General features: G+C 42.0%; 1 protein-coding gene across 1 annotated transcript in view; it reads left to right on the forward strand.

The window, feature by feature from the left end:
• Positions 1-26,297, forward strand: part of myripb (myosin VIIA and Rab interacting protein b) — a 111,203-nt gene that overhangs the window by 55,992 nt on the left and 28,914 nt on the right. Inside the window, 1 exon segment of the mRNA XM_029458004.1 lies at positions 18,247-18,383. Coding sequence (XP_029313864.1) covers positions 18,247-18,383 — 137 coding nt within the window.

Consider the following 26,297-nt stretch of genomic DNA (forward strand, 5'->3'; position numbering starts at 1 on the left):
AATCTCTAACTTCACCCATCACTTATTTTGCGCCATCATCCCCCCCCCCCAGCAGCAGATCCCTGTCTGATCTCCTGCCACAGTGAACTCTCTGTAGCATAAAAGATACGATATTGGCACCGCAGGATTCCTCGCCTGTCAAACCAAGAGCCGCCTTTGATGAAGTGAAATATTAGTTGTCTTTGCAATGTCCTGGTATTTTCATATACTGTTAATTATAATAATGATAATCATAGTTTTACCTAATTTAAGCATTAAGCAAAGTGTTTTCTAAAGTTAGGACATGTGCAGAAGTATCACAGTGTGCAGAACACACAGGGGATCAGCTGTTTGTAAAAGGACGTCAGTGACGTGGAATATTCCTCAAAACTGCAGAACTACAAATATTTATAATTTCAGCACATTGTGATGAAGTCGTGGGTGGAAAATGCATTTGGAGCATATTTTATTGGACATTACTCAAAACTCACCAGCAGGTCAAGAGTGTTGACGGGACCTGAGTCACAGTATTCATTCATGTGGAGGCTGCAGAGCATTACTAGATTAATTAGAGACCACCAGCTGCATATCTTCAAATTAAAGAGAGGCATCTTTTATATACAATATGGAGCACACAACAAGGTGAAGACATTTCATGAGATACGATGGACAATAAGTGTTTATATAGTTAACAGCATAGCTGCAGAAATCGATTGAGATTGTCATTTTTTATGCGAAAATGCTGTTTTTAGCCTCTTAAATGTGGAGATTTCCTGCTTTTCTCTGTTTTTTTTATCATAATAAATGGAATATCTTTTGGGTTTTGGACAAAACAAGACATTTAAAGACATCAGCTTGGACTCTGAGAAACTGGGACGGACATTTTTCACTATGTTGTGACATTTTATTGATTAAAACGATTGTTGGAGAAAATAATCGATGATGAAAATAATTTAGCTGCAAGCCTGGTTAACTTTTAAATCAATTAAGTAAGTGAAGTCTTTGATGTATATGCACATGAATGCTGAGAAATATAATACACACACCCCACATGATGGATTGTGTGAGTTTAATGCACTGAGAAATGTACTGTGAACGAATAACAATTAGCAGAATATGCTAATGTCTCCTGTACTGCTGGAGTTCAGAGGGACTTCAGCTGCTGTGTATGTACACACTGGTATTATTCTCTCTCTCTCTCTCTCTCTCTCTCTCTCTCTCTCTCTCTCTCTCTCTCTCTCTCTGCTGCATATCTGTGGTTGTGCATCGCTCCAGGCTTCTGTCTCATTGCACCTCCTCTCTCATTTTTCAGCGCTTTAAATGAGGCTTAGCCGGTGCGTCGCTGCATAGCTGACTGCACTGCGCTCACCTTGTTTAGTTATGATTTCCCACCTGAGCGAGGAGTGCTGTTTGATCTCATTTGTTTAAAATCAGCTGTGGTTATTAAGTCTGTACCTCCCGGGCTTCTGGGACCAGCAGGTTGGGTTCTGGCCGGCTCCCTGTTTGCTCGTCTGCTCGCCCCTGTGCTCCGAGTGCAGTCTGGAAACTTATTTGTCTTGCTTTAGTCCCGCTATATTTCATAAATAATCATGCTTTCTGGCATTTGTTGTGGCAATGTAGCTAAGAAGCAATATTTTACACTTAATTAGTAACTTAAATGAATCTGTAAATTCATTATTTCTTCATAGAACCATCTGTTTGGTGGAGTAAATACAGAAAGTCAACATTTGAGTTACTTTATATTGAGAAGTGTTGATTAGCTTGTCATGATATTTATGGCTGAATTTCACAGGCTTCCATGATTCCTTCTGTTTCTAGCGCTGCACTAATCTCAATTGTCGCGATATGGACTATAGTGCAATATCCAAATCAACAAAATATCAGTCTGAAAGAAGTATTGTGGTGCTGCAAAGAAGTCCCGGCCAACAAACAATACTCCACGGACTCCAGAAAAATATTAGTTTGGTACAAATCCTCACAAAAACACACTGTGATCCTTTTATTATATTATTCAATGAAAATGAGAATAATGGTGCAATAATGATTTCCTCCAATATCGTCGGTCAAAATTATCACAATTAGATATTTTTTCCAAATGTTTCGGCCCAAATGTCTCCTGCAGAGAACACACTGAGGGAGTTACCTTGTAAGAAATATGAACAGTTTAGTATAATTAAGCCGTTGAGATAACTCGACACATCTTTCAGCAGATAGCTGCTCTACTGATGCAACACAGAGTGGCCCCGAGGAACCTAAACAACTGGAGAACAATAGGGATCTCTCCCTCCCTCCCTTCCTCTTCCTCTCTCTGTCTCTGTATCTTTTGGGCGATTTGTTCAGCAGCAGCAGAGGAACTCGGGTGATGCTGTCTGATTCAAACGGGATCAAAGCATCCATTCATATGAGGGCTGCCAATGGGAGAGATATCAAAGCAGCAAGCGCGCACACACACACACACACACACACACACACACACACACACACACACACACACACACACACACACACACACACACACACAAGGCCCTGTGTGTACATCCTGCATGTCAGCTCACAGATACACTAACACACACACACACACCACTGTAAATGTATCTGGTCTGTTTTGCACATGTGGGTGTTTGCCGTCTTCTCCAGCATGTGTCTTCTGTGTGGAGGAAAGTAGTTGATGTGATGCTCTGATGGTCTATGTGGGCTGGACACTTGCATATTAAACTAACTATTGATTTGAGTGTGTGTAAGTGCCATTGTGTCAAGAGTACTTGCTCTCACATGCAGAGAGGTGAGCTGTGGAGGCCCTGCAGGTTCTCTAGTAGACCCATGCATTTTGAATGAAGCTCTCTCGTTCTGTATCTTTCCTCTGCACTCGTCTTCAGCTTAGATCGTTTTTCACACCACCAAAACAGCCGCAGGACGCACATCTCCACACTCTGATTCTGTTTACTTTAACACGTCATGAAACATACACATCTTGGGCAAATTGGTTTCAGCAAACACTTTTCCCAGCCAGAGTGTTTGATATCCCCTGAACCTCCTTTCTCATCCTCAGTCTGCTGATGCACTGATGGGAAATATCAGATTTAGCTTCCTACCTGCAGAGGACAAGCACTGACGTCATGGCTTCAACCTGCCTCAGATGAACACACACACACACACACTCACACACACACACACACACACACACACACACACACACACACACACACACACACACTCGTAACACAACATGTAGGACAAGGTAACTGCTGCAATAAGCATATTCAAACATCAACCGACGCAGGAATACACGAGTACAAAGACAGACAAAAAACGAGAGGACAAATAAGAAAGGGAAGGAAGAAATGTGTCTGAGTGTAGGCTAAACGCGTATTTCAGTAAGCTCGTCATGCACGCTAATCCCTTTCCTCACCACCTCCACATGCCACCACACACACACAGCCGTTCGCCTTTCATCCTGCGTTTGCTGTAGTTTTACACAGTGGAACAGTACGGAGTGGCAGTGTGATTAGAGTGCAGTTCATTAGTTTGTCTCACCGCTGTTCATATTTCAACACGAGTGTCCTTCTTTAAGATTACTTTTAAAGCACCCGGCATTTACAATCTTCCCTGTGGCTTGTCGCTTCAGTATGCCGATCCTTACAATTAGCTCTCCAGCATTTACATTTTCATACATTTATATGAGTGCAGCAGTTGCAGCACAAGCTGTGCTACATGAATAAACATGAACCAAGCGGAAAACTTACATTTTCCAGTCTGTAGTTTTATTATTTTACTTTGCTGTTTGTTTAAAGGTGCCCAGTGGAGTTTTCTTGTAAACAAATAAAAGTTATATTTACAATCAGTCACTAAAACGCATTGTGTAGCGTTAAGGTCCAACAAACATGTCAGGTGCATTTCCTTCCTCATAAAACATTTTGTTAAGTATATTCAATCCAGTATAGTTTACATCTGGAGCTTGCACTCTTCTTCTCTCCTGCCTTTGTTGGTGCATTGCAGCATACCTCGGCGTTAACGCCACCTGTTGGTCAGGAGAATGTGTGAAACCATTAACAGGACTGTGTACCACAGTGTGCACGCACGTCCTCATGCGCATGCTTGAGACTAGGGATGTCACGAGAACCATTGCTTCGGTACCTAGTTGATTGGTACCCGTTTATCTCTCCTCCCTTATAATGCTACTTTGTGAACAACTGTGAAGAGGCCGGAGGAGTAATGTTAGCACGGTGGCTAACAGAGCTAACCGCTAACTTAATAGAGGTTGTGTTGGGTTACATAATGATGCGTTCAAGCTCTATTCAGTAAAACTGAGTATTGGGCGAAAGTAAATTGTCACGTTATCGTGATGTGTTCAAATGTATTCTTGTTAAATTTAGTTTTGCCGATAAACTTCAATTACAAAACCTTGAATCTCTCATGAGTATAAACACACACGGCAGACACACAAGTAAGATGACAAAATGCTTCACAGAACATGTAAAAATAATAACAGGTGCACAAATAGTAAAGAAACAACAGTCTGAACAGCTGAACACGCAGCTCAGTATCTTCAGCTGGGTCTTCAGTCTTTTTCACACATGCACCTCACTTAGTAAATGTGATTTTCAATTATACATTTTACATTCTGGTCTCACATCTGAATAAGTACCTCGGCCTTTGTTACGTCAAAGTCCCGACAGCAGTCTAACGTTCAACATAAGTCTGAGTTGAATTTGGTCGTGTTAACATAAAGGCTGCAGCAGCACACGATTAAATATGCGCATCGAGATATTAAATGCATACCTTATTCTCTTCTCCTGCACTGTTGAACATTACAAAATAGAAAGAAGAATTATATAATAAATGTTAGAATTTATGAGAGAATGTATTAGACGCTTGGTGAGAAACGAGTCTCCCTCGTGCTGACGATGGTCATTTATTAAGTTTTATAATTCATCAGTTATGCAAAGCACACCTTCATTCATGGATCACTTTTTCCTGCTTCCTCTCGTGCATCAGGTGCCAAATATTTCATAAATATTGTGTCTCTTTGTGTAACGGTCCTGTTATGTCTGAATGAAGACATTAATGTAATCAATGAAGGTCTGAATGACAGAAAGCCATGTTTAACAGCTGAAGCAGCGATGCTATGTGTTCCATGTTTGAATAAAAGTAAAATATTTATTAGTAAGTGACATCGCCTGCAGCACGGCTGTCCATTGCCCCCGCTCCCCCCCGTCTCTGCCAGCACTCACTTTGCCCTCAGATGTGGAGTTTCACCTTGATGCCTGCGCTGATCACACTCAGAGGTCACCGATAATGATCAAAACAATTTCTACTGAGAGGCAGAGAGAGAGAAGGTGTCTGTACGCCCCCCCCACCCCCCCATCTCTGCTTCATGGCTTCCATTACTCAGTGTGACGGCATTCATATGAATAATGCAGTGGGCCCCTGCCCTGGCCTGGAGTGGGATGCACGCCTCTGCGAGGGAGCAAAGGTTCTTATGAATGATCAAATAAGAAATGCAGCAATGCAGAAGCTGAAACTTGTGTGTGTGTGTGTGTGTGTGTGTGTGTGTGTGTGTGTGTGTGTGTGTGTGTGTGTGTGTGTGTGTGTGTGTGTGTGTGTGTGTGTGTGTGTGTGTGTGTGATGGGGTAGTGTTATTAAACTGGTTTAAAGTTGAGCTTGGATGTTTCTGCTTCCGGCTCCTCCTGAAAGTGTTGCGGGATGTTTTCACCTAATGAGGCTTACATGGGTAATTAAAAGTCTGGATAAAATGTACCGGAGATTAGAAAATTATAATCTAACCGGATGGTGAAATAGTTTCAAGTCTTCACACACTCGTCTGTAAGGGTGGTATTGTGATCAGTGTGTCATGCCGGGTGGAGTTGACTGTCAGAGGCGACATCGGTTGATGAATGGCGCTGTATTTCGTCTATATGACGTCCATCTCCACGTGCAATCTTTCATCCTCGCTCCTACTGCACAGCAGCACCCGTCTCCAACATACAGTACTATAGTAGTCTTATTAACTCACCACAGTGTTATAGTCATACTTGCATCATTTTCATCAAACATAAAGGCCCCCCTCTTGAATATTTCTTTTTATACAACTGTAGTGTTTTTCAAAATGAATTTTACAATACATTTCTCTAAAAGAGGTTTCTCTCAGACTGTGAGCCAGAAATCTCCACTTCAGTAGCACTTACATACACCAAGCGTTCCACTTTCATTCCTCTCTATATTCTGAAGCTTTGTACAGAGGGCTTTATTCACATGTCTTTACGAGTCTGATTTATTTCACATTTTATTCCAAAAAACATGGCGAAAGATTTTTCTAATAATTTTTGTGATACAAAGAAATATCCAAAATCCCCTCTGTAAAAACCTTTGACTCTAATATGTCAACAAAATAAAATAAGAATTTTGAACCTGTTCCAGAAACGCAAATGAGCCCATATTTAATAATATAATGCCTCATTTGCATATTTAAACATAAACTTTCAGAAAACTTGTAATACAAAAACTAATTGTCTTAATGTAAGTAATGAACTGGGGAAGTTTCATCATGATATCTGTTAGTTGAAATGTTGACCTTATTCAGAACCTCAAACCTTCTGAACATCAAGATCTGTTTGGTATTCTGCAACACTACTGAATTAAGAAAGTCTTTGCTTCTGTGACGCCTCTCTACAACTGTCATTAAGATGTTTAACAGGTTGTGATTGAAAACGAAGACTGAGAGACATGAATGAAGTGATGAAGAAGTTCAAAGAGGGATGGCTGCAAAAGTCCAAGCCAGAAAAACAAAGGCCAACAGTGGCTATTAATTACAAACCAAAGGAAAACGCAGACGGAGATTTCTCCCCTCTCAATCTCTCCATCTGTCTCTGTCACCACAAAGTCAGTGATGGCACAGAGAAAAACACCACGCTGTAAATGGGAAAGGACGGATGAGTAAGAGAGAGGAGGGAAGTGTGTGTGTATGTGTGTGTGTGTGTGTGTGTGTGTGTGTGTGTGTGTGTGTGTGTGTGTGCATGCGTGTGCATCTAGTGTGGGCTTGTGTGTTTTGTTTGTGATCTGTGTGCCCAGCATCAATGATTCATCGCCATCCGTCTCCCACGCCCTGTCTGCCAGACTGAGTCGGGAGAGTGTTGTTTGCTCTGTACCAGCGTGTGTCATATGAGAGCTCAAGATACGATCACATTCGCCTTCAGTCCAACAAAAACTGCCCCGAAAAAGGACGTGATGTCACTGGTCGGAGGCTGGTAATAAGAAAAATATTGAACAGAGCGAAGATAAACTGCAAACACTCTGTGAGAGTGATGCAGCAATTTGTAATTTAGTCCAGATTCATTTGCAAAACAGTGTGACTGCATGCCACAAGAATAATTACCCAATACATATCAACACAACACTGGTTGGTTTGCCCCACCATGTTAATTTGCAAGTTGAATAATGGCGAGTTTTGACCTCCGAGTCGGCCGGATCCATCAACAGCTGTAGGCCGCATGATGGCTCAGTGGACCGGAGGTCAGCAGTGTGACGGACAGACCTCAGCGGACTGGCTGGGGTCTTTCTCTGTGGGGTCTTCATGTTCCTCCCTATGGCAGAGAGGGTTCCCTCCAGGGCTTTGGTTCCCACACATCAAATAAATTAAGTTCAGTGTTGCTGTATTTTGTAGCAGTTGTAAAGTACGCCATCACTACTGCTTATCGATATGGTTATATGATATGGTTGGATGTTAAAAAAGTATTCCTAATAACGCCACAAAGTCAGGATCCAAATAAAAGGGCTTAATCTATACTCTTGCAAGAAGTAGCGAGTTTATACTTACAAAGGATGATCAAACTCACACACATACAGGTTTGTAAGATCTGCTGTGTTGCTCAGAGAAACAACTGTCTCTGCTTCTACATATATACACAAACATCAAAGTATTGATCTACAGTTGATCAGCAGTTTGTCTCCTGTCCCCTGCTGTGTTTCGCACTCAGTTTAAACTCTTGCCTTTTGCTGTGTTAATTACTTAGTTACTGGATTTTTCCCATCATTGGATAACGTTAGTTTGGCTTTATTTATTAGGGCAGCTTGACATTGGCTCATTAAAAATACACATTAGTGCCTTTCTTGAGCTGAGCATGCCAACATATGTGCATTAAAGGGCACACAACTAATTATAATATACTAATAAGATTTTGCTAGCTTTTAAATTATGCTCTTAAGCTAATGGTTGGTTAAATAAGGTAATACGATAAGGGAATAAGCAATCTGCTCTTGCATCCGTTTTTGGGTTCAAGGAGGGAAAGAGAAACATTCAGTCGGACAGCAGAGAAGTAGAAGACAAAGACAGGAGTTGTGAGAATAACAACTTGTATTCCTTACTTGGTGTTGTGTGACTGACTTGATGGGAACTGTTCCCAGCATGAGGGCAGCCAGAGGCTGGTCTTGGAAGCAGGACATTCAATGGTTTCCTAATTGGTGGGAGTGCAGTGAAAATTTCTAACTTTATTGGCCTGATTTTTGGTTCCCTTTCCTCCAATGAAATGCAATCAAGAGTTTGGAGCATGTGGCCCGAATGTCACAGAAACACAGGAATCATTTCAATTGGAAAGTACTTACAGACACAAACACACTTAAATGTATCAGGAGTTTTGTTGGAGCTATTAAAATGTCTTGATTTTAATCAAGAAAAACAGAGATTTCCGTAGTCCAATGCCATATTCATGACATGTTCCTGTAAAACACTGCCAGGCAGGTGTTAGTGATCAGATTTGTAGTTATGAGTTTTAAATCCATGTGTGTTTCCTTATTCCCTCTTTGTGGTTGTATTTCAGAATCAAAGCGCTGCAGTGTTTAAGTCTTTGGCAGGCAATAATCTGCACTTTAAAACATTACATATACTCGGGGTTAATCTGATTTCTCTTGAACTGCATGTAGCCTCCCTCTGGTGTATAGAACAACAAAGCTCCACTTATGGTATAAATTAAACTGGTGCATTAAAGTAAATATCTCTAAAGCAAAGGTTTTGTGCTCTATCTGCAGCATAAATGCAACCTGAAAACCTTTTAATCTGGAGAGTTTTCATTGCTGCTCGGGCAGTAAACACCATCATGCTAATCTCAATAATAAAGATTATGCATTCATATACAGAATATGTTTCTGTTTGTAGTCCGAGTTGTATTGGACAATCACTTTGAGCGAGCTTTTGTTGTATGAAGGTAAACAGTAACCTGACACACCAGATAGTTTGTCACACAGAACCATCTCAGAAGCAGTCAGTGGAAACTGTTTGGAAAAGGACCATGTGTCTATCACCTTCTACCACGAGCTAACTTCAACCAATCAGATCAACGTCGGCTTCAGTGCCACCTTAACCATGCCTTTAGCTCCTCACAGGACGCTGATTGGTCAGAACCATTGCTTCTAAACCAGAACCCCCGTCAGACTGATAGCCGATGGGTTACGAGGTTAGCAACATGCAAACAGGAAGGTAATATTTTACATTTCCATTCAATTCGGCCTTCCTAAGGTCAAAGTACAGGTTACTGCTTTATAAAGCTCTTCCCCAGCCCCCTGGATTATCAGGCACACCCTTTCCAGATGGTCTTAAAAGAGCAACTGCAGCCAAAGACTGTCTCGCTGCTTCCCCCATTTTTCCACTGAAGATTGATTCACATGGATTACATAGACTGTGCTTTGAAAAGATACCTCTAGAAATAGATCGCATGAAACAAATGCTCCAGGCTCCATGATGCAATCGAAGCAATTACCTTTTTTCCTGAACATGCTCATTGTGACATTGTTTCCCTTGTGTATCCCTTCACCTGTCCTCCTCTGGCCTCTCTTTCCCCTCCGTTGCTCCTCTCTTCCGTCTCTAACAGGTGACAGCAGTGTAGTCTGGTGTTGGCAGGCTCGTTCGCTCGGCTCCCTAACAGGCTGTTAAGACTGACACTTCAGTACATTGGGCTCTGGCAGCGTCAGGATGCTATTCCCCCATTATACTGTTGTTTTTCCTTTTCTCAAATTGTACAATGTCTGGGGTTTAATGACCTCTACCCAATACTTCCCTCTGTCATTCTCATTCTGCTTTTCATAGTGTTCTGCACATGTATAGCTGGTATGATTATCCAGCTGAGCTTACAAAGATTGGGAGTCGCTAACATAGACTGTATATAAGAAGTGGACGTAGTCACCGTGACATCACCTATTGGTTTGTAGACTACCGTTGAAAGCCTAGAGTTTGGCGTTTTGTCCGTCGCCATCTTGCTTTTTGGTAGTTGCCATCTTGGTTTTTTGCAACCAGAAGTGACACGGGAGGCTGGAGTACAACTTAACGCTAAAAAGCGACCAAAATGCTACTTTAAACTTTCATGAACTGAAAACACATTTTGTAAAGGATAAAGGTTTTAAGACGAAAACATACACCCAAAATGGACAACACCGTGGTAGCGACCTGCCACTCGCAGCATACATGCTTGATCATCTTCTTTACTGTAAATAGGACCATCGTTTACACAATGAACATCATGTTTTATTGAAAAAGACTTGAAACTAGTGATGAGACCATAAACCATCAGGAACACCTTTACTGAGGTAATAAATCAAGTGAGGAGTCGGATAATTTTCTCATAGACTTCTATACAATTGAACTCCTTTTTGCATCCAGTGGAGTCGCCCCCTGCTGGATATTAGAGAGAATGCTAGTTTAAGACACTTCTGCATTGGCTTCATGTTTCACAGCTGGATGTTGCCGCTTGTTCGGTAACTTGCAAAAGAGCATTTCTGCAGGACACATGGTTGGTTGTTACGTTGGTAGTCAGGATGGCTCATTACAGGACTATCTTAGTAACAACTTGTTAGTACCTCCATCACCCTGTATGTGGTGTAATAGAGACACAAACACAGAACTAATCTTTTTTTAAAGTCTTTCTTGCACCCTTGTTGTGTAATCTCTAAAATCCTGTTATTTCAGTGGATTTTCATTTCCTGTCCAAGGTGTTTGATGACATTAAGAGGATAAAGACCAGTCCTACAGTGACCCAAAAAAATAGTACAAAAAAGCCAGTGATGCCTCAGTTATTGAGATTTAATTACCATCATGGGCTTTGTACTTCTCTCAGAAGACATTTAACAAATTAATTTAGTTTACAGACATTTGCCTCTTTCAGCCACTAATCATATTGGCTGTTTGTGATGTTGGCTCCACATAATTGCTCCGATAAAGGCTGCAGGGAGTTGCAGTTTTCATTATCCACACAGAATAGCCAGATGGAGAAAGACTTGAGTGGTGGAAAGCAAAACCGCAGTCTATTCTGTTGCTAGATTTCCCACATTGCTGGGCTGCTGCAGAGCGCTGCCTCTCCGCATGCTCCCCTTTAAATCCCATGTGGTGATCTGGCTGGGCAGAAGCAGGAGGCTGAGAGCAGATTATCTCACTTTCCCATATGCTCTATACATCCACACAGAAGTATATGTACTGCAGCATGCGAAAACTGTGCAGCTTTGTCATTTCAGTGGAGTATGATTTGGAGCATTTCGAAGTGACCTATATCTATCAATTTGAACAGGCCTTCATGCTAAATTGACCCACATGTGCAGCTGAACAACAAACGATGTGAGATCTGGCCAGCTGTTATGGGAGCCAATTTGTGTTCCATGCCCTAACCTCTCAAAACTGCTATATTCAAACTACTGTACAAATGCTCTAATTATAGTCTATTCCATGCAGAATGACAGTCAAAATACAAATTGTAATTCAGACTGTAGGCACATGGACACAGATGAGATTCAAGATTTCAAACCATGAATGAAGTTCAAGTTATTAATGAAAAGACCAAAGTACTTGAAAAATGTAATTACAATACTTTTAACTACAGTCTCACTGTATCCTAGCTCTTTTAAATGCATTATTGATGAGTCACACAAACTGATAGTAAGCATTAAACAGGATGTTGACTCTTTGTACTGAGTAGCTCTGTTGGATTCTTCTCATCTGACTCTCAAAGACTTTCTTTTGGACATAATGGGACCAAATGCTTCACTTCAAATGAACTAAGGTGAGGTGGGATTCATCTCAAGCTGCACTGAAGTGTATATGATAATAGACTATTGTATTACAGTACAGTGATAAAGGTACTTTGAAGAAGTGAGAGTTTTATGTAACAATAGAATAGTAGATGTCTCTAATGGAGAAAACATTATTATTGAGCTGTCATGTTTGTTTTTAAACCTATGTAAAGGTCATTGTTTAATCCTACTGTTCAATGATTAACTCATAGAGAGTCAGTATTGGCTGCTGTGTATAAGTGGCTCACTTTAGGTCTGACGCAGGATCTTTAAATCAGGATTACAACTTTAGAATAGCAGTTTGTAACACTTAGATCCCTTCAGCCTTGCACTATGGGAGAGCACTTTGTCCCAATGTAACTCATTCCCAGTCTTCAATACTTTGCCATGGGCTCTTCCACATGCTCACACACTGAAGAAGCCTGGAGAGAGAAACAAAGGAGAGGACAGCGAGAGAAGGGGAGAGTACATTTGACAGCTTTAGGTCTTGAAAGAAAGAGCTAGTAGATGGAAGGGATGTCAGAGTAAATTGTCCGACCGTTGCCTGCAGCTGTGCCGCTCCTAAATTTAGACTTTATAAAGACACAGGTAAGTGAAGTGAATGTAGCAGATTACCCTACCATGAACCTGCAGTATAGCTGTCCAGGTTAAGCCCTGCAGTGTACCAGAAACACACAATTGTGCAAACTTAAATTGCTATGTGGCATGCAAATGTACTTCCAGTCATAGAGCGGGTTTGTTCATTTAATGACCCTCTGTTCTGCATGGGAGAGCTTGCCAGCTGGGATATTTTTAAAATAGAAACAGACATTTTCTATAGACCGGTAACATAAGGGCACACATCCTCTTTCACCATAAGAAGTCTAGTGTCAAATGAATTGATCTTCTAAATGAGCAGCATGCAATGTGTTGTTTTAGTTGCAGCCTCGTCATTTTGCCAGTATGTATTATTTATCGCATGAAAAGGTAGACTGTCAGTAAGAAGAGAAGAGAGAGAAGAGTGCATGGACAAAAGTACATCTCTAACCACCTTAGTATGCTGGATGAGCCCTTTTGTATTCATCCTCCTGCCTGACTGAATGTCAATCACAAAGGTGCATGCGGGTGATCAGCATTCCAGCTGCTTCCTGGAAAGGTTATGTACACAGGACCACTGCTGTGAGAGGGTTGTTATCCTGCCTGCTGCAAACCAGACACTGTTTTAAATCATAGCACGGCTCTGCCCAGTTTTGCCGAAAATGTCATGTTTTTTTAGCAGTTGACCCCCGACCTTGGCCTCTCTCCTTCGGCCAGTTCTGCCAGCACTGAATATATTTCAAAGGACTGTTTTTACTGCTGTCATGGAGCAACAGAACGTATAGCTCAGAGAGAATCTCTGCAAAGAATATGCAACACAATGCCTGAAACATGCATACATTTAATGTGTGCATACAGTACCTGTGAGCAGAAATATTATAATATATATAATATAGACACATTATAGAAGGTGAACCTCCAGGTGTCATGCTTATAAAGATATCTACAGTATGTAAATATTCACATTCATTCAGCTCCATTTTTCTCCCTTAAAAGCATATTTCTTATTGTTTTTTCTTTCACAAAAATGTAAAGAATATAAATCATAAACTCCCTTTTCCAGAAATTCAAATTCAAATGTACAAATACACTACCAGAGAAGCAGCAAGAGATGTGGATGAAATGCCATTTATAATAATAATAATCAAACGAATGCTGATCACTATTCTTTTAGTATTCCCGTCCATCCATGCAAAGGGTACAATAGTATATTTTGACCAGTAAAGTAAAGGATTTCTATAGGGATAATAATGATAATAATAATAATGTTTATGTATTAGCACCTCTCAAAACTATTATTAAGTGCTTAGAGGGATGACTGAAGTTCCTGTAGTAACAGTAGCACATCGTCTGCATAAAGACTAATTCTGTTATGTCTGTCTGTCTGTTTTATGCCTTTGATGATTGTATTTTGACGGATTGGAGCTGTTATCAATAAATATTACAAAGAGAAAGGAAGTGCATCTGGCTTTCTCCCCAATGTAAAGGGAATTTACTTGAAGTCATCCCATTGGTGCTGATGGTGGCCATAGGTGATGTGTAGAGAAACCCCTGTCCAATTAATTATTCACAAAACCTTCAACTTTTCAAATAAGAATTTCCAGTTGACTCCTATTGAGTGTTTTTTTGAATGAGTGTTAGTTACTGATTGTCTTCTTACTTTTATTAAATACTTTTAGTACTCCAATGCACACACATATATCAGCTAAACCTCTTTACATGTCAGCTGATATCTCTTCATGTTTTCTGATAAATGATGTTCATAACTTTCCTTGCATGCAGAAAAGTTCTGTACTGTACTGCATCTAATAACTCCTCATTAAGACCTCACAACTCGAGGGCTTTTACTTCCCGAACATCAGATGCTTTGATCTAATCCTGGAGCTGAGAACAATCTAATTTCTTGTCTTATTTTCTTCTATTAACAAGAGCAGTCACTCTTCAAGTCTTCAGAAGAGTCTATTTGATGTTCCGTTAAAGTCGACCCCCACCCGTCGTTCTTCTCCCTTTGCTCCCCTCTTCAGCAAACTCAACAGAAGCTGAACCAATTCATTAGAAGGCTCAGAAAGTCAATTATGGTAATGGTTCCCGTTGCCAGGGGATGTGGAAACTCTGCAAAGCCAGATACTTTTTTATTGCACTTCTACATATTTTTCTATATATTTTATTTAGATCTCATTTAAATGTGCAAATCGATCTTCTGAAGTATAAAGGGGAAAAAGGCTGCAGACGAGGATGAAAAAGGAGTAGCTGGTTCCGCACAGTCGAGCTAAGGCAAAGTGATGATAGACGAAGGGTAAACCCAGTGTCAGGAGACCATCCACAGGAATCCCTCTTACTTATTCATGCAGCAGCTGAGCATCAGGGAATCTCCCTGCCTAATTATGAAATGTGTTTGCAGAAGCTCACACAGCAGTGCAGGTCTTGCTTGAAAGCCTCTGCTTATCCACTCCACTCTCCTTCCTTCTTCATATCTTTTTTAGATCAGATCGCTCTAGGGAAGCAATGTCATGCTTCATTCATCGAGACGCCTCTCCCACTGTCCTAAATCCCTCTCCTTTTTCTCTGAAAGGGAAAGCTTGGCTCATTTCAACAAGTTTGTGAAGCTGGCATGCAAGGGGGCAGATGCCTCAGCTGAAGTTTGCATTTACTTAGCATTTGTTTTTGTGCCAAAAGTGAGTGACAGAGGAGAGCATTGAACCTCTGCAACATTTAAAGCCAAAACGTGTATCTGTAGGGTTTAGGATAGGATTTATATATGCTAAAAAATAAAACATGTATTTTGCTGTTAAGATGCATACCTCATGTATACTTTAAATCATAGGTCTTCAACAGGGGGTACTGCAGGTACTGTAGGGGTCGCAAAATAGTTTGTAGATAAAGCAAAACATTTTTTTGCACATATCAGCCCCCCCGTCGCACACAACTCAGACAGCCTCTCCCCTCTCGCACACAACTCAGACAGCATCCCCCCCCTCGTTTGAATACCACTGCAGTAGGGGGTCTCTGCTCCATGCTACACCAGTTTGGGGGTCAGTTAGACATTAGCTAAACCCCTCCCCCGAAAAACGATTGTGTAATGATAGCTTAGCATCTGTAACTTGGCACGCTTTCTCCACATGCAGAAACGGTGTGCTTTGGGCTGTAGTAAGAGAAATACTCAGCATTTAACCCGTTTGGAAAGAAGTCTCTTAGCTCTTCCAAACTCTTTCTAGCATATGCTGCAAGCATTAGCATTTCGAGTTAACTAGCTTACTATCTACAGTAGTACCCTAACCTGGTTATGGTAAATGAGTCTTGACATCTTTCCTTATAATACTCGGACTAACTAGCTTAATACTGCAATACAAGAAGACAATGCTGTTTATTTCTTTCCATGTCTTCTACATGGATCATTAACTGGTGAGGATGCCAAGTTTTAACCGGGGACTTGTTAGCTTACGCCTCAGTCTTTTAGCAAGTGCAGGTTTGAGACCCCTTTTCAAAGCTAACAGATAAAACTACGCCTGTTTTTGTATTTGTCCTTCAAGCCCGAAAAAATCCAAAATCACTGGCTTTAAATGAAAAGTCTGCTTTTGTCTAACACCCAGTGTTTTTCACTGTTCCGTATCATTGAAAATGAAGAACGGAGGCTGAGCATCAGTAGCAAAGGGGTGTAACAAACAGTCAATTATTTATCCTCAATTTGAGGCTGGACCATGCATGCATTCCACTCTGATAATATCTTCACCATAGGGCTGGACATTATGACAATATATCATCAAAACCATATAAAAATGTTGTATATCGTTTTCTATCACAATATGGGCTAGGCTAAATACTCAGTACTTCTCATTTGTCAATAATGAATTCACACAGGAGTATATAACAGGCTTTACCATGTGGTTTTTCATAAAGGCTATTTATTGAACATACAAATACGAGATATGAAATTACCGTGATATCGTGATAGAAGATTTTTGCCATATCACCCAGCCCTCTCCTGTTCTTTAAGAAACCTTTTCAGTCCAAAGATCGCTCCCTGAACCTGCAGCTCATTTCCGAGTACAATGTGAAACTTATTTGTATTTCTCCCTCGTATGATGCGAACTGGACACTGTGTTGCTCTTCTTCTATGAGCCCAGAGGGAGATAAAGAATCCGCCCTCTTCACTGGAGCTCGGCAGCCACCATTAGAGTGACTATGTTGACCCGTGGCATGAAATTAAGGAGCTGAGGCCCATTGAGCAGCCCAGCTGATAGAGGCAGAGGGTAATAAATCCAGTGTGAAGGAGGAAGGGAGGGAATAGTGGAGGGAGGTTAAGAAGCAGGGGGATGGATACAGCCTCAGGGACACTCAGGATCCTTTTATTAGCCTGGATAGTTCCACCCTCTTCTTCAACCGCCTGTCTCTTCATTGAGCAGAAGCATCAACCTGCGTGTGGGAGTGACTCAAAATAAACTACAGTGCCCGTGTTTAGGTTTAGATAATAGATTTGTTTTGGAGGTTTTGGAGGTCTATGTTCTTGAGGAATATCAGGCGTTAGCACTTTCTGAAACACTAACACTTGTTAGTGCCATCAATTCATTATTGATTTTGGTCTTTTCATGGTATTTGTTGACTGAGAGAAAGTAGCCTAGAATATCATCAGCCTTATCTTTAAAAGACAGATGTTGCTAATGTGTTATTTACCTGACTATATCCATGTGTGTTAAACTTTTTAAATGCATGTAGTTAAATACAAAAACAAAGTTTCATGGAAAGAAGTCTGAGTCGACCAATCAAATAAGCTCTGAAAGCATAAGAATTAAAAAGTGAAGTCAGTCAGTCACTCATGCTGTTATACAATAATAAAGTAGGTTTCAGAGGCCAATTAATAATGAATGTACAGGAGGTGCCATAACGTAATATTTACACATACTCTCCTGACACTTGCACTCATGAACTCATTATATAAACATGTAAATGTGTACATGGTAATGAATATTGTGTACATTAATAGTGTGTGTGTGTGTGTGTTTGTTTTGCCTCACTAATGTGTGTGATTGTAGCGTGAAAGGAGGGACTGCATGATTAAACACAACGTTGGCCGAGTTTCATGCTATCCGACGCAACACTGGCGCAGAGGGAGCGCTTTTCTGAGGGCTTTTCATAACCCTCTCCGTTATGAATTACCACTTATGTAATGATCTGCTCTGTGCTGAGGTCTGACTGGTTGGATCACCAGCCGGCCGTGCAGCATGAAATGAGGAAATGAAGACGTGACATCTGAAAACCTGCTCACACACACACACATCATAATACACAGCTTGGATGCTGCACAATATGACAGTAAACAAATGCATAATTCAAAACATATATATCTAATACACAGAGAGAGAGGCACCAATACATCTACTTAAAAAGCCAATTATTTCCTTATTTAAATGTAAGAAATCCTTCTTTCTTTCAAAACATTGTAGAAGTCCATGAGGTCGGGTTATCTACACTTTAATAATTAAATTCTCTCGACTAAGCAGATTTTAATGGAAGTCTTGGCTTGAACTCGGTTATAATCCTGTTATAATTATAACAATCTGACTCCTGCCAGTGTCTTTGCCATCTGTTATTTTTGACTTAATATCTTGTTTTCTTTTCTTCCCTTCCGTCTTCATCTCTTGTCTGCAGGGTTTTGAGGACGCAGTCGCTTGAATGGTATTATAACAACGTGAAGAGTCGCTTCAAGAGGTTCGGCAGCGCCAAGGTGTTGAAGACTCTGTACAGAAAGCACATTATAGAGAGAGGAGTGCTCTCTGATCTCCCAGGTAACTCCATCCTCTCACATGCTTTTTTAATTAGCCATGCATGATCTTTGATATATTGCCATACTTTTGCTTTATTATTATATTTTCGTCTGCATAACTTTGATTGCAGCGCAGCCGTCTGTCTCTGAACAGAGATGTTATTTGACTTCCTCAAATAACTCGAGAGAAAAAAGTCTTCACTTCTCAGATCTGCTCAGACATTAAGAGTAAACACACTTGATTTCTCATTAGTTTGCTTTGTTAAATGATCATTTTGTTTCACACATTCATTACTTTCTCACTGGCATGTAGAAACAGAGATTTTCCCACAGACACTTAAACACATGTTCAGGGTGGCCGAATGTTAAGTGAAACTGTTTGTACTTTAATTTAACCTTGTTAATTTGATGAGAGAAATCCACTTTATTCTATGTGTGTGTGTGTGTGTTAGTAGTGATGGTGACAGACGATGCAGACTTGTGCTGCCAGTTAATCCCTACGGGGGGCTCGGGCCACATTGTTTTGACCTGGCTGCAACATGATCGGTCTGCCTCTGCGGCTCCCGACGAAGCATTATTTCAAACCCTGCTACATGGGATTAAATGGATGGAGAGTGCACGGAGGGGATAAATCCAGTCAAGCTTGAGGCAGAGCAGGATGAGGTTGAGATAAGGGCGTGTTTAGGAACGCTGCGACACAGCTCAAGTTTATTTGGTCCGTAATGTATAAAGTGAGTTTAGGCCTGAGGGATAAAGACAAAAAGAACAGCATCATAAACATACAGAATGATGTCTGCTGCAAACCCACAAAGTGAAGCATACAGTGACAGTATAATTTATGTTATTACTGCAACATTATTACATTTTCCTTTTTGCAGACAGCACGTCTAGCCAGCGCGACTATCTTTACAGGCTGGAAGAGCTTGATATGGCTCACTGAGAATCTAAAAATATGTTGGTCCGAAAGAAGCTTACAAGTGTTTAGTGTATGAACATGATATGTTGGTTCAGATGTTTATTGTCCCACCGGAGGGGTTTTATTTGCAGAATTATAACACTGGATGGACATTCGGAGAGCGAAGACCTCTGCCGAAGTCTCCAAAATCTAAAGGTTCCTTCTTTGGCCCACGCTGCATCCTTCCACCGAGTTTTATTCAAATCAGGCCAGTAGATTTTCCGTGATCCTGTGAAACAAACAAAGAAACAAACAAACCTTGGCAGAGGTAACAAATAAACGCAGTAAAAACACTTGACAATTGAAAACAGAAAACAAAGAGAAAACAAAGGTTTGATGTGATCAAAGGAAGGAGAACTGCAAATATAAGTGTAGAGATAACTATTTAATGCTTTAGTTGTTTTTATAGCAAAACTCTATGTATTGGTCATATTCTGCAGGAAGAAGACCAAAACTAAAGGCATAAAATACAGTAAGTTAAAGTTCCCTCCGACATTTTAGACATTTTCCAGATCATTTACTTTATTTGACTAACATTTCACTCTAAGTAGGAAACGTTCCTGCAGGACAATCAGGATTTATTGTGTGATCATAGCTCAGAGTAGACAAAAAGGATTCTCGTTCGAAACCTGCAGTTTTCTGATTTTCTCTCTTTGCTCCCCCTAATCATCTCCCCCCCTCCCATTCCACTCTTACCAGCTCTTTCCTCTCCTCCCCTCCTCTCCTCTTTTTTCTTCTCCTCTCTTCTCCTATCGTCTCTCCTCTCCTCCTCTCCTCTCTCATCTCCTCCTCTCCTCTCTCCTCTCCTCTCTCCTCTCCTCTCTCCTCTCCTTTCCTCCTCCCCTCTCCTCTCCTCCTCTCTTCTATCTCCTCCTCTCCTCCCCTGTCTCCTCCTCTCTCCTCCCCTCTCCTCTCTCCTCTCCTCTCTTCTCTCTCCTCCTCATCCTCTCTCCTCTTCAATCTCCTCTTCTCTCTCCTCTCCTCTCCTCTCATCCCCTCTCCTCCTCTCTCTCCTCCTCTCCTCTCCTCCCCTCTCTCCTCCTCTCTTCTTTTTCCTCCTCATCTTCTCCTCTTCTCTCTCCTCTCCTCTCCTCTCCTCTCCTCCCTCTCCTCCCTCTCCTCTCCTCTCCTCCCTCTCCTCTCCTCTCCTCTCCTCCCTCTCCTCTCCTCCCTCTCCCCTCCTCTCCTCTCCTCTCTTACATCATCCGGGGTGGAGGAGGAAGGATTATGCGACTTGGCTGCTGGTCTCTCGGCTCACATGAGCCCAACAGATTAAACCGATTTCCAATTCTCCAATACTCGCATCGCCGCTCCCACTAACTGGCCAGCTGACTTGCCATATGATTATGGATATTCTGTGATGTGTGTGTAGATTGCGTGTGTGTTAAAGCAAATATTGTTGGCTCGTACAGGAGAAACGTTAGATTTACTGGCTGGCAAAGATCCTTCCCCGAGTTATGATATCTTCTTTTACTCCATTTTGTGTATTCTTGTGTGTGTTTACATGTAGATATATATATTTATGTCATCCTGTACCCACCTCCTCCATGTTATAGCCTATATTAGATTGATATATAGGCTATAGATTAGATTGATTGATAGATTGAAGGGGCCTTAGAAACCATCCCTAGATCTGTTTGATGATGATGACATGATTGAATTTAAATGTTTGAACAAGTATATAATAACAGATTATGATGATGTATATCTTGTGCCTTTAACAGAATATAATGAGATTTTACTTCAGCAAGTAAATCAGCACTAGATTGGAACAAAAATTAATTAGATAAAGATGTTGCTTATTAACACACTGATGTTGCAACAGCTTGCTTGGTTTACTTTGTTTTATTATGTTGCTCAGAAAGAGTCTTAACACGGGTCCCTCTCTGCATGCATGTAGAAAAAGCAGCCGCAGGAATGTTTATGTTTAACATTCCTGCGGCTGCTTTTTCTACATGCATAAACCGTTTCCCAGCCATATGTGGAATATAGGCGTATATATATATACGTGTGCTAGTTAAGGTTCATATTATCACCAAGGGGAAAATGCTTGTGAAATCAATTCTGTACGGGTGTGAAATGGCAGCTGATATGACAGTCGGTGAGAGAGATGTGACTGCTTTACATCCATCACGTCCCCCAGAGGAATGTGTGACCTTCAGACCAACAGGAAGACAACAGGGAGCGAGCGATTTGTACTCTTCTGTCAAATATCTCCGGTGCAAGGGAGTAATGCTCCTGTGTGACCTGTTACAAATACCACACTGTCCTCTGGGTAAATGTGTGCCCCTGCAGGAGAAAGTAAGAGTGTTGGCGTGCAGGAGCGATGAGAGTTTTAATATTAAACATGGATGAAGTGTTGGTGACCACGAACTGTAAAGAGGAGCAAATATTAGAGAAGAGAAGATTTGAAAATAATCATTCGTCTATTACACTTTTTGCTCGAGCTGCTGAATTTCCCTTTTTTCACAGCTGATTAAAGGAGCTCATTAAGTGGATCGGCAGATGCCAAGCACTGATCCGAGTACCTATTAAATTAGTAATTAAAGTATGGCGTATGAAATGAAACGGTTGTGTTTACTCATGCGTTAAAGTATCCTGAACACTGAGCACTAAACACGAGGCTGCGTGTCAACAAACGTAAATTAGATTAGAAATGAGATTTAGCAGTGAGCGCTGTATAGTGACGTGGGAGAAGGTCAGAGGAGCATGTGGAGTGTGTGTAAACTGGAAACAGCAGTAAACTGGAAACAGCAGTAAAGCTCTTCTGCCTGTCCACGGGAAACTAAATCCACCTACCAGCTCCTTTAAAGCTCAAAACAACGCGTTGTAGTTTTCGGGGGATTTTGTTGAACTATAAGGACTCTCACACTGTACACTTGTATTCTGCTTTGCCGTGGCTGCGTCTGTCTAAAACTCATCTGAGGGTGTTATGTTTGTCTGACAAATTGCTGCAGTTTTTATAGCGGCTCAGCTGTTTGTTTCTCCATCACAGTGTCATTTCTGTACCTCGCTCATCTGGTTTCATGGTATAGCGTCATAAAATCCTCCATGAAATGCAATGTGATGAATCCATTATGAAGTATCAAAAGCAGGAATCATAACTTTTTCCCCTCTTTTTTTATGACGCTTAAATCTCATTCATTTCATACGGGGATTACTGTTGTCCCACTTTTCTCCCGTCTTTTGTGTTTACTGTCACATATCTCCAAATGTTTGTGGGAGTCTGGTGACGAGAGAGAGAGAGAGAGAGAGGGAGAGAGAGAGAGAGAGAGAGAGAGAGAGAGAGAGAGAGAGAGAGAGGGACGGACGGACGGACGGACGGACGGACAGAGAGACAGACGGAGAGAGACAGACGGAGAGAGAGAGAGAGACAGACAGACGGAGAGAGAGAGAGAGACAGACAGGCGGAGAGAGACAGACGGAGAGAGAGAGACAGAGAGAGAGAGAGACAGACAGACAGAGAGAGACAGACATACGGAGAGAGACAGACATACGGAGAGAGACAGGCAGACGGAGAGAGACATACTGAGAGAGAGACAGGCAGACGGAGAGAGACAGGCAGACGGAGAGAGACAGACTGAGAGAGACAGACAGACTAAGAGAGACAGACATACGGAGAGAGACAGGCAAACGGAGAGAGACAGACAGAGAGAGAGAGAGATTTATTTTTTTGATTTTTCAAAAACACTTTATTTACATATTCTTAAAACAAACAGTTTACTCATAAAGTGTAACGAAAAATCATATTATCATATCAAAAAATATATATTTATAAATAACAACTCTATAAATATATAAAAATTATCCAATAAAAACCTGTGTAAAGTGTAAACATTCATTATTCACAGTGCAGATAATATTTTTAAAACACCAACGTTTTTTAAAAGTGTTGAGATCCCCGGTATGTTTGTGAAACCTAAAATCGAGCCAGAGTCTTGCCCTGATATTACAGAGCCACACTGTCTTGGCCTCCTGCCCCTCTCTGTTCTCAACTCTGTTTTTTCTGCTGATGTAGATCGCCATTTTTGCCTCTCCCGAGAGGAAGTTTAGGAACTGCCACTTTTCTTTGTTGTCTTTTTTGTAGGCAACTCCCATGATAAAAACACTCTCGGTAAAAACTACGTTAAAAAGACTAAAAACCAATGTTAAAAGAGCGAAGAACTCTGTGAGTCTCTTACACTCAGTAAAAACATGGAATACAGTCTCACGTAAGTTGCAGAAAGGGCATTTGTTAAAAACAGCAGGATTAATGACGGAGATAAAAGCGTTACAAGCGACGGCACCATGTAAAATCCTCCACTGGAGGTCGGCTGTCCGCTTTTTGAGGGGAGGTTTGTAAAAAGACCCCCACTGTGGGCTTGGTCCACTTCCCAGTCTGTTACTCCACACAGTGGAGGGTCTGCTGCACAGGCCTTTCTTGTGGATGCTTTTTACACAGTTCATATATAGAGTCTTTTTGTCGGCTCTGTGCAGCGTCAGTCCTGCCGGGTTAGTGACCTTGAGCAGGGGACCGGTCAGTACTCCCAGCCCTGGGCTCAGGTTGATCTCTGGAAAAGGGTCTGCTGGGTCTGGAGAAACCTTCCCGTCACTGTAGTCTTTTATTATTCTCTTCTCCTTCCCCGATAGCCTCTGGCTCCACAGCTCCAGAATCCTCTCAGCCACTCGAGCGGAGGTCAGACCCAGCAGCAAGCCCAGGGCTCGGGCATCACTCAGCGCCGGCCCCACTGCATCCACCAGTTGCTGCAAGCACAGGGTTCTGGACCTGCAGAGCGCCACCATCAGGCTGGGTGTGCTGCTGCTGCTGACGTCCAGCCTGGCTCTGTAAATCAAAGGCTCCTTCAACAACCAGTGCAGAGAGTCAGACATTGGACACCTTTTATGATTAAAAAGGGCCCAAGACTTAAAAACACCCTGATAAAATGGAGGCAGCCCATTTAACTTTAAAAAATTAGAATCAGTTAAAAACAGAGCAGCATCCAGCCCCAGGTTATTTACACGTCTGAGAATGCAGCTGGTCACATCTCTCCACACCAAATCAGCCGGGCCGGTAAGATATTTTTGTAAAAACTGAAGTCTAAAAGTGGCTGTTCGGCTGGCCAGGTGGACAAGGCCCTGTCCCCCCTCCTCTCTGGATAAAAACAGCACCCCCTGTGGCACCCAGTGTAGACCATCCCAAAAAAAATCTACCATTTCTTTCTGTAGTTTTGCTAAAAGGCCTGAGGGAGGGTCTACACAGGTCAGACGGTGCCAAAGCTGGGATGCTACAAGGTTGTTTAAAACCAAAACCCTACCTTTAAAAGACATCTGAGGGAGCAGCCACTTCCACTTGGAAAGCTTTCCCTGAATCTTTTCTGTGACGTTCTCCCAGTTCTTCTGGACAATAATTTATTTTCCTACAAACACGCCGAGATATTTCAGGCCGTCAGTTCTCCAGGTGAGGCTCTGGGGAAGAACTGGGAGACCGCCACGCCACTCCCCGACAGCGAGGGCCTCACTTTTCTTCCAATTTACCTTCGCTGCCGATGTTACACTAAAACTATCTACTATATCTGTTAAAATGTCCGCATCTCTCTGGCTTTTAATAAAAACAATAATATCGTCTGCGTATGCGGATAAAACAAATCTGCTATTAAAACCAGGTAAAACCAGACCTTGTAGGTTGGAGCGTATTTTGCAGAGGAGAGGTTCCAGGGAGAGCGCATAGAGCATCCCCGACAGAGCACAGCCCTGCCGGACCCCTCTACACACTCTAAAAGGAGCACACAGAGTACCATTAAACTTCAGCACACTCTCAACTTCACTGTACAACACCTTGATCTTGCCTATGAAACCAGCGCTGAACCCAAACTTCTCCATTACTTTCCAGAGGAAGTTGTGCTCAATGCGGTCAAAAGCCTTTTCCTGGTCTAGAGAAATCAGACCAGTATCAAAGCCCAATGAGCTGGAGACCTCCAAAACATCTCGAATTAGGTAGACATTGTCTACCATGGACCTGCCGGGCACACAGTAGGTCTGGTCCCGGTGGATGACCTGCTCCATAGCCCCCCCAGCCTGGTGGCCAGAGCCTTGGACAGAAGCTTGTAATCCACACACAGCAAAGACACAGGGCGCCAGTTTCCGATGTCCTGCAGGTTTCCTTTCTTGGGCAGGAGCGTTATCACGGCCCTGCGGCAGGACATCGGCATGGAACCAGAGGCCAGACTCTCGTTAAAAACATCTAAAAGATCTGTTGCTAAAATGTCCCAATATGCTTTAAAAAACTCAACAGTGAGGCCGTCGATGCCGGGAGCCCGCCGTCCTTGCATTTTTTGCAGAGCAGCCTGTAGCTCCCGTGTGGTCAACGGCCCCTCCAGCTGTGAGTTGGTTTGCTCTGCTACCTGAGGTAGTCCCCCTAAAAACCCCTCTAAAAACGTTTCCTCCCCCTCGTACTCACTCGAGTATAGGGAGGAATAAAAACTCACAGCCCGTGTTCTGATCTGGCTTGGTTCCGTTATCTCTTGCCCTGTGACTGAGAGCAGTGAGTGGATTACCCTCTTCTGTCCGTTCTTCTTCTCCAGGCCGAAGAAGAAACTAGATGGAGCATCCATTTCCGTGGCGTTTTGGAACCGGGACCGGACCAGTGCGCCCTGGACTTTAACGTCTAGCAGGTCGGCTAATGCCATTTTTTTTACTTTGAGGATTTCAATATATCCTCGATCTCCTGTGGACTCACTTATTTGTTCTAGTTCCACTATATCACCCTCCAGGTCTTTCATAGATCTGGTGATGTCATGTGTGACATTGAGGGTGTGCTGCTGACAAAGCATTTTAATTTCAGTCTTACCATGGTCCCACCACTGCCTAAGACTGTTAAAATCACTCTTCCTCTGCCTAAAAACACTCCAGAAATAAATAAAAGCTTCTCTAAAATTTTTATCAAATGTTAAAACTGAGTTAAAGTGCCAGTATGCACTTCTTGGCAACACATTTCTAATAAAA

This window comes from Cottoperca gobio, chromosome 20 (assembly GCF_900634415.1).
Source record: "Cottoperca gobio chromosome 20, fCotGob3.1, whole genome shotgun sequence".
NCBI classification, from domain to species: domain Eukaryota; kingdom Metazoa; phylum Chordata; class Actinopteri; order Perciformes; family Bovichtidae; genus Cottoperca; species Cottoperca gobio.